We start from the raw sequence: 9719 nt of genomic DNA, 5'->3' as shown, positions 1-9719 counted from the left end.
ATATCTTGAGTTGGAAGGAACCCACGAGGATCACTGAGTTCAGTTCCTGGCCCTGCACAAACACCCTTTGAGTTCTCCCTTCTAGAAAGCTTTTGAGACACTGAATTTTGGTTTGATTAGGTAGTGGCATTACCTGCTAGGCAATTTAGCTCCTAAAATTATCAACTTTGTTAGACATTTTAGCAGGACTTTTCTGTTGGTTTTTATTTTTCCTTTATATTTAAATGTTGCATGTTTTAATAAAAAACGTATTTTCTTTTTTTTTTTTTCAAAAGAACATTTATTTATGCAATGCTAGTATTTTGATGGTTTTTTCTAGTCCTCAAATCAATGGTCAGCAATAAGCATTATATTGTGTACTTTCTGTACACAGAAATATACTAAAACCAAGTTACAAAACTTAATGCAAGATGAAAAACATACAGAGCATAAGATTTATGTTTCATCTGAAAGAGATTTACAGGAAAACAAATCCTTTCAGCTGTTAATAAAAGAGAAAATCAACTTGGAAGGAACTGGAGGGAAGCATCTTTCTAATCATCAATTCTATTGGTACAACACTTGGCACACTTGCAAATGGCTTTACTTTTGCTGATCTGAAACAATTCCAGTATTTTACTGTCCAAGTATGCCAAATGGCTTCATATGTATTTAAAATATGTTCATATGTATTTAAAATAGCCTGTAACAGGATTTTTGTTATGCCAAAAAAGTGCTCCTGAGCCACAGGACTTTTTCATCCATGGGGCGTAACTTGTTCTCCGTTTTTTTCCTGAGGAAACTGAGTATGGAGAATCACCCAGGGATTTGATTAAATGTTAGTTCATTTAAAAGTTATATTTTAATGATATGCAAATGGCAAAGTAAGTGTTCTGAACAAGGCTTTAAGAGTGTCACTGGCAAGGTGCTGCCCTTTGAACCATGTATTAAAAGCTACTCTAAAACAAGAGCTGTGAAACTGGGCAGCAGGTGTGGCAAAAGTACAGTTCCAAGACTTTCCCAGGTCACTTCAGTGGAAAAACAGTTAGGCCAGTATTGAGAGTTTTGAAAATCTTGCTTCTTTTTCTAAGGAATTACCAATACAATAGCTTTTCCTTGCGAAGCTGCTTGTTTTTACAAACTCTTAAAACACACTCAAAAGGGCAATTAAAACCAGATGAGGATAACATTGTAGATATTAAATCAGTTCTGAGATTGTATTTGCATATTCATGGATGCTTATATTCAAAAATATGACATGAAAACCTGCCTTTAAAAAGGTGAAAAGCTGTGGGTGTGGCCAAGTTCCCTGCTCTTCCAGATTCTGCACAGCTGCAGATTGGAGCTAGTGTGGAAACCAGAGGAGTGTGTATGCCTGTCCAACTTGCCTGAAGAGGTATTTCAGAGCTGACATTTCAAATTAGTTTTTTTTCAAATTCAAAGAACATAGGGGACAGGACTGGTTTAGTGATAGACCACCCCCATGACAATTTCACGTATTAATGAAGTTATTTAAGACTGTGCTTAAAAATAGCTTCTGGTTGGTATGTTGTAAAACAATCGAGTTGAAAAAGCCAGGAGAGTGAAAGGATTCAAAGGTGTAGCTCTTGTTAAGTCTCTGAGCAGAGACCAAAAGATAGTGTGCTGTTAGAGAGTAGCTCTGTTAATCAGTTCTTAAAGACTCTGGCAGGCTGAAGTTGTCCCTTGATGAACTGGTAAGGCTGCTGCACTCGTGTGATTCCTATTAAAGGGAAGTCATTTAAGTACATCCTAAAATCCTGCCTGCACATACATGACTGAGCTACTTTGGAGGTCTCCCGTAATCTGAGTGCACTGAGGTTCTGCCAGCGCTCTGAAAGTCTGTAGATATTTTAGCTTTGCACTGTACTGCAGAACCTGGCCTAGAAAGCTGTACATCTGCCTGTCCCTGGCCATCACGGTGTGACAGGAAGTGCTGTCCCCACCCTCTCCTGAATAAAGCCATTCTGCTGAGTCATGGCCTTACCCTGCAGGAAAACGCTGCAGAAACCTTTCTAGACACAAATATTATGCATTTCTCTTAGTATTTTAACTTGGTTTTCTGCTCTTTTTGTTAACTTTGATCAAAGCCAATGAAATTCTTCATTATTTCCAATACTACACAACAATGATAGTTACACATTTTTTGTATTGTTACAGTTTTCTGGTACCATTTGTGTTTTGTTAAGAAAATGAAGCAAAACCAAAAAGCTGATCCAGCAAGTTTTATGTAAATCCAAAAAAAAGTCATATCACAGTAATACATACTACTACAAAGTTGATGTGCAATATTGTGAAAAAGCAACAAATCTGAAAGCTAAGACAAATACAGGTCAATAATCTAAAGGCAAATAAAATAAGCACTGCCTCAGAGAATGCTCTGGGTGGCTTTTGAAGCCACTGAGTCTGAAGCAGGATGAACAAAACAATCTGGAATAGAGCTGCATCCTGTGCTGGCAGCTTGTCCCTTTGTCAAACCCACGGCAGGAGCTTCCCAACACCTCCAGGGATCCTGTAAATCTACACACCGGCCACTTGTGCATTCTGGCAGCAGCAGCTGTCATGGGGATGTTTCAGTCTTGTCTGCTCCACAGTCAAATGTTTCTCTGTCCTTGACACAGGAAGATTTTTGGCACACCATCTAGTATTAGGACATCCTTGCATCTTAGGAAGTCAAAATGCTTCCTCATGAGAAAAAGTACAAGCCACACCTTCTTTTCAGCTTGGATCATACTCCAACTGGCATTTTAGGGAGAATTTACTGAAACTTGTCCTTTTAATTTTACCAAGCACTGTCTTGCTGCTCACTTGTTTGTGGCATGGTGTGTGTCTGTGCTGAACACCAAGCTTAGCAGCTGCCTACCCTGTTAACTAGTTACTTGATTTTGCATGTTAACTTAAAGTTGCACCACCTTTTGTCTTAAGAATGAACAGCCTTTTCTTCAAATAGCAAAGTAATATTTTAGGCTAGATTTACATTATTTACAGTACAAGTACAGAATATGCTGCTGTCATTTTGATGACCCTAAAAACACACTAATATTGAAGACAGCAAACATTCCATTGCACCTTGTGCTGCTGAAAAAGTCAAATTCAGGCACCAAGTTTTCTTTCTTGGAAGAGATGCAGATTCTTATCACTGACATTCTTGCTGAATTTCATTTTCAGTAGGGGATGAAGTTTTCACATCACAATAGCTAAAATCATGTCCATAAACTAGGTCCTTCTGAGAGTGTGGCTCATGAGCTGTGATAGCACTCCACGCATTGTTCTTCCTCAGGGATTTCTGTAAGAGTTCTCTCATTCTCCTGTTTTCCTTGGCTGTGGATTCCCACATGATTTCAAGTTCCCCTTCTGTTTTCCTAGGAAAAAAATGAAGAGAAATCCTAACTTTAACAATGTTTCAGCATTGAAATTCAGAATTAGAGTACGTGGATAAGCAAATTAGAACTGGCCTGTATTTAGGTGCTTGAAATTGCCTGATTGAAATTCATTCCTTTTTTCCTTTTGAAAAAGCTCATTAAATGGAATGCCAAATAGGATATGACCAGAAAACTACCCATGTCAAACTACCCATCAGGTAACAAGTTGGATGAAGTCTGCACACAGAGCAGTGCATGTGAGACCCAAATACTGCAACTACCACTCTGCACTGACTCAGGCTCCCTGGTGAGCACAGCTCTGCTCCCCACACAGCACTGCCCCTTCTCACTGCCCAGAGCCCTGTGCTCACCCCTCTGAGCCCCAGGGGTCTGATCAGTGTCGGACTCTGCTCAGCTAATGCACCTTTGTGGGAGCCAAACAAAAGTGCTATCAGCTTAGAAGGCAGACAAAGCCCAAGAGCTTGGGTTTCCTTTGACTCCTAGTGCATGTCAAAATACAAAATAATAAGGAAATGAGGATCAATTGAAGCTGATGCATGGAAAATGAGCACACATATTTTAATACAGAACCAGAGGACACAGTCTCAAGCTGCACCAAGGGAATATAGGTTGGATATTAGGAAGAAGTTTTTCTCAGAGAAAGGGTGATAAAGTTCTGGAATGGCTGCCCAGGAGGTGGTGGAGTCACCATCCCTGGGTGTGTTTAACAAAGCCTGGGTGTGGCACTGGGTGCCAGGGTTTAGTTGAGGTGTTGGGGCTGGCTTGGACTCCATGATCTTGAAGGTCTCTTCCAACCCAGTGATTCTGTGATTCTGTGAATCTGAACTCTTCTCGGAGGACTAATTTTAAACAGAGCTGAGAGCTGCAGAGGCAGAGTGCTAACTGACCTGGCTTTGGAATGAGCAGTCAGAGCACGCTGCAGTCCCAGGTAAGGCTTTGCAGTGTGGCACAGCTACAGTGCCACAACTACACAACTGCAGTCGGGTACTGCTTCACAGTTCAGCTGTTTCCCAGGTCAGCATCTGAGAAGAAGCAGTAGCATCCCAAGTGTAGCTACACAAGGGGATTTTGTTTGAAAATTTTGACCTGATTGAAATTTAAAAATGCACTCAGCAGAACTGGTTAGGGAGAGGGTGTCTTCTTGCTAGTCACAACCTCCCCTCCCTTAAGGAATTTGGATTATAGAGCAGCATGGTTACTCCAGCTGCTGATGCTCTGTACATCTTTCCCAACACCAAAATTTCCTTGCCTCTACAGCTGGTTTGCCTCTTGAAACACAAGTATTTGCCTTTTGGCATTTAAAACTGTATACATGCTCAGTTTAGATACATATGCTGTTTTCAGATGCCTTTAGACAAAAAACATTAAATTCATTTCTTATTAATGTAAGCTATTATTAATTAAATAAGTAAAAATAAAAATTTAATTCAACCCCTAACCATTTTATAACTTGTTGAGAGAAAGCAAAATGTCAGTGCCCCACTGATATTTGAGGATGAAAAAATTACTAGATGTAGGTTCTGAAAGGTTCTTCTTTAAAAAAGACATGCCCTCATTGAATTAAATTCATTCAGCCTTAAATCTCAGAATCTTATTTGGGCTGGCTCAAAAATTTATTTTCATCTATCCTGTGACAGTTTATTTACACATTCCTTATCACAAAGGTTTTTATTATGGTTATAATTTCGTATGTATCCTCACAGATAAGACAGCTCCTCCCCCTTGCACACACACAACTGCAAAGCTTTCCTGCTGTTCACCCTCTCCCAAGGACAGCTTAATGCACTTTCAAACCTTCATTCTGCATCCAAAGCACAGCAGCTGTGACTGCCTTGAGGTACTGTTTCTCTGCAGAAGTCTTACGAAATAAACTCTGACCTAGAAAACTCATAAAGGTCAATGACCTGTCAAATAAGACTGGAAACATTTAGGAACCTGTTTTTTTACCTAGGATCATGAACTTTGTTTATATCTCAAACCTCTTATCTAAGGAAAGGTTGTGATATTGATATCTCTTAAGGTTACTCAGTGACTAATAAAGATGTCATTATCAGCTGCCTGAAAAACAAAATGCTATTGCTTTCTCATTAAAGGTTGCTGGGAACTTGCAATATTGTCTAGCAAAGGCTGTAATTACTGATAAGGCTCTAAAGAACAGCTTCCAGGAAGGGAAATTTGCCTATCTTTAAAAGCTTTTTATCAAAAGTACAAGTATATCTATATGTGTTTCTTCTGAAAACCAAGTAGGAAAACTCTCATCCCTTGGATGCAATGGGTAAGCAGTGGAACTCCTGATTTTTGTTATGAGCTGAAAGAATGCAGGAGGGGAGAAAATTTGAAAGGCAAGTCATCTCTGTTATGTTTGATGAAAGCCCATGCTAGTTTGGAGTACACTGTTAAAAACAGAAGGAGAGAAGCAGCACATGAACACATCTCTTTGTCTACACACGCACTACTTGTGAGCATGCTGTGCCTGCAGCTACTCTGCCTCTGGGCACACAGGGGCTGGGCAGTGACCTGCCACCAGCCGGGTGTGCTGTGCTCCTCTTCAGGTTCTGCTCATCCCTGAGAGCACGGGGCTCTTGCCACATCTGAAGTGGGATTTCACTTTGCTTTACAAGAAAACTTAAAACTTACCAGCAACAGGTACAGTATGCTTTTATGATAAAGAATTTCACGGTGGTAGCTAAGTCAGACTCACCCCAGTTTACTGACTCCATATTAATAAACTAAATGCAAGAGCAAAATAAATGATATGAAATAGTTTTCTGTCTTCACTTGCTTACAGTGATTCATACTTTCAGCTAGATTTTAAAGTAAACTGGCTTTTCTGCTTAAAATGTGGCATGCTACTCTGATTTTCATTACCTAACAGTGAAATTGGAGAATAAATTAGAAATTAGAGAATAAATATTTGATTGTATGCACTTATCCTAATGTCTATGTAGGCATTGTGCACAGAAACATTATCAGCTAGGCAGTATTCTGGACTAAAAATCTACCCTGTAAACACAGCTAGTCACAGTAAATCAAAATGTTTGGTACTCTCCTAGCACTAAGGGACTTTAGTTGCCACGCTAGAGATGATGAGCAACATCTGAACTACAAATAATTTTTCCTTCCTTACTCCTGTGACTGTGTAAAGGGAGAAAGAAAATAATAAACCTGATAAAATCGTAAATACACAAAGAAGACCAAAATACATGTTTAGTTTCTGGCTGATAAGCATAAAAGAGTAGATACATATTTGGATTACCTTGGGAAACTATATTGCAGTACTTGAGAAGAATAATGGAATATGAAGAAACTAGTCCATATGAACAGTATCAGCCAGTTAATTATTTTATTTTTTATTAAATTTATTATTTAATTATCCGTCAGTTTATTGATTTTTGTTTCATAAGCATAAAAATTTATTATTTCTTATAGAGGTATAGAATTCAGCTGACTTCTCAGTAACATTTAAATTTTTTTAATCTATATTTTTTTATATAGTAATCAAAGGAAAATAGTGAATAATGAGGTTAACCAAAATACTACTCGGAATATGACAGTAAAAATTCTTTTTTACCTTTAGAGTTGTGTTCATTATATTATATTCTAATAATTACTGTTGAGATTTAACTACCACCAGAAAAAAGCAGTCACTCATTACACCATTCAATAATGTTGGGGACTACAGAAATGAAAGACACATCTTGATGGGGTTAATCTTGGGCTTGTTTCCATAAGCCACTTTTCTTCATCATCATACAGTTAAATGGACTATAGTGGTGTAGTTCCAGGTGCAGATCCTGTATCTTAAAAGGAAGCTGCAAGTATTAATTGTGTGTGTTTGGACTGAAAAGGTAAAAATGATTTAGTGTACTGTATGGAAAGTGTAATTAATTATTTTACACATCTGTGTTACATCATCTAATTTGTGTACTTTGGGGCTAGAAGGGTAAATTTTGAATTATCCATATTGTGGGACTTCAAATTATGCTCTATCCTATGTTGAAAAAAAAACATCTTTATTTAATTGTTCTCTACAGTAAAAAAAATTTAACATGTGCCCTGAGCCATGAAAGTCATCTAATTAGTTTAAAATCCTACATAACTATTTTCAGAGAAATGTGAATCAGTTCAATCTGGTTTTTAATGCGAATTTCAGAGATTAATGGAATGTTCATTGTACAACTCTGCTACTTACAGCTATTTAATTGCACTGTATAAAGTAACTGAGAGGGACTGTACTGATATAAGGTAGATTATACCAAGCCCTGTTTTTCTATTGTCTGTTAAAATCTATTTAAGTCTATATTTCACAATGGCAGTGATGACTTGAGTAATGACTGCTTATTGCTTTTCTTCAGTTGTAAACTGAAACTGTTTTTCTTTTATGCTGATAATGTAAATGTGCTATGAAGCTTTCCACTATCAGAGGGAAAAATACCTTTAAAGGACTCTGTATTTAAAGGATATCTCAACACTGCAGTCATAATCTTCTATAAATCTGTTGCATTTTCTTCTCTTTATTTTGCACATAGCCAATCTAAGTCACTTATTAATAGATCAGAAAGACAGATTCAAAAGAAAACAGATCTTTGGTGTACTCATTAGACTCCCTTCATTTCCTACTATTCTGAAAACGGAGGGCTATGAATGGGAAAGTGTCCAGCCTTTAGCAGAAGGTGCTATTAAAATAAATCAACATAGATCTTAATGTACAGAATCCTTTCAAATTATCAAAGATTCACATCCTTCTTAAGAGTCTTAAGAACAGCAGTAGCCATATAGAATAAATTCCTCCTTGCAAAGACCTTTCTGAGAGCTGGCAATCAGGAGCAGGGTTTCAGCATTTTCATTTTCTCTGCTGGTGGCTGTGTGCAGGTGCTCTCCCTTGTCCCTTCACCTGTGTGGCCTGCCTGGATGGCTCCTGCCTGGGCCCCACTCACCTGTTTTGCTCCAGCACCTCCTTGAGGGTTTCCTGTTTGTCTTGCAGCAGACGCTGCAGGTGCTTCTTTTCTTGCTCATACTGAGCAGTCTTCCTTTCAAATTCTTTCTCCTGCTCAGTCATCTTGAGACTGATATCTCCAAGCTTCCCTGCTGCTTTCTTTTTATAAACCTGTAAGGGTTAAAGTTAATAGAAAAGTGGGATTATAGGAGAAATAAAGACAAGTCATTACCAACAAAAGAAAGAGTTAGAGATACTGATTTTCAGTTGAATCTTTACATCAATGCTGCCTGGCTTAACTAGGCCAGGTAGGTTGCATTATGGGATTTTTTTAACCTATTTGTTAATTTGAAGGTGTTACATTAATTTTGTTCTGCATATAAAACTACTGTGTGCAATGAATATCATACTGTATGTTTGTTTCATTACCTGCAACAGAAAGGTTTGTTTTCCAAGACACAAAGCTACACTTTACAGCACAGCTTGCTTTCCACTTTCCTAACAGTCATACTTATCAGTACATACCCTGAAAAAGTGTTTCTGTTTTGTTAGTTGTTTAATCTTAATACTAAGAGGAAGAAAAGAATACCTTTGCTTGCTGCTTCATGTAGCAGTCCTCTTGTTCAGTGAAGCACAAGTGATTTTTTGATTAATGGCTATAATAACTAAATGATAACTAATGACTGGTCTCATCTCAAAAAGAAGAAATTAGTAACTTGCTTTCTGAAATAACATCCCCGTTAAATTGCATAAGCACACAAGAAACTGAAAACTGGTTTGTGTATTGTTACACATTTCCAGATGCTGCTGCTCTTGACAATACCAAAATCCAATATTAACTAATTTTCTCATTATTACAAACAGAATGCTAAAACTGTTATTTTCTCTGCATACTGTGATGTTTCCTACATGCTATAGAACAGAGTTTTGGGATGGAAACATCTCCTTTAATAAAACTGTAAGCTAATTTAGTGAAGCTTTGAAAATACTGCTATTTATATCTTGCTACTTTAAAGTTTTATTTCAGGTGCTAATCACTAAGGTTTTATCTTCATCTGAATCAGGGGAGAAAGACTCAAGTTTGCCTTTTGGAAGAACTAAAAAAAAGGCATTTTTAGACATGCTGTATATAAGGCTAAATAATCCTTCCCACAAACTGTTTCCTTTTTAGCACTTGCAAACAGATAATATTTACCTAGAATATTATTAAATCAGTATTTAAGGCTGACTTACATAGGATTTTTATCCTAACACCTCCCTGACAGTTCTAATAGAAGAAAAAGAAGCCTGCAAGTTAACCAGTAACATCACTCAACTTTTTAGATTCCCAGAGAAGTCTCAAAATTCAGAGTAATGTTATGGAAGGCTAAAAGTAAACAAGTTCCTTCTGAACAGAAGCTTGC

The 9719-nt window shown here is 37.6% G+C and overlaps 1 protein-coding gene across 4 annotated transcripts in view; it reads right to left on the bottom strand.

Annotated features, from left to right (window-relative positions):
* Nucleotides 1–256: 256 nt before the first annotated feature.
* The window catches only part of CEP89 (centrosomal protein 89), a 36006-nt gene continuing 26543 nt past the window's right edge, over nucleotides 257–9719 (bottom strand). For all 4 annotated transcript variants that reach the window (XM_038148182.1, XM_038148184.1, XM_038148185.1 and 1 more), the window contains 2 exons: nucleotides 8318–8487; nucleotides 257–3359 (listed from right to left, as the gene is read on the bottom strand). In XM_038148182.1, coding sequence (XP_038004110.1) covers nucleotides 3134–3359; nucleotides 8318–8487 — 396 coding nt within the window. In that variant the 3' untranslated portion in view covers nucleotides 257–3133. The remainder of the gene's footprint in view (nucleotides 3360–8317; nucleotides 8488–9719) is intronic.

Source organism: Motacilla alba, chromosome 11 (assembly GCF_015832195.1).
Source record: "Motacilla alba alba isolate MOTALB_02 chromosome 11, Motacilla_alba_V1.0_pri, whole genome shotgun sequence".
NCBI classification, from domain to species: domain Eukaryota; kingdom Metazoa; phylum Chordata; class Aves; order Passeriformes; family Motacillidae; genus Motacilla; species Motacilla alba.
The sequence above is the reverse complement of the archived record's forward strand: the minus strand, read 5'-3'. Positions and strand labels throughout refer to the sequence as shown.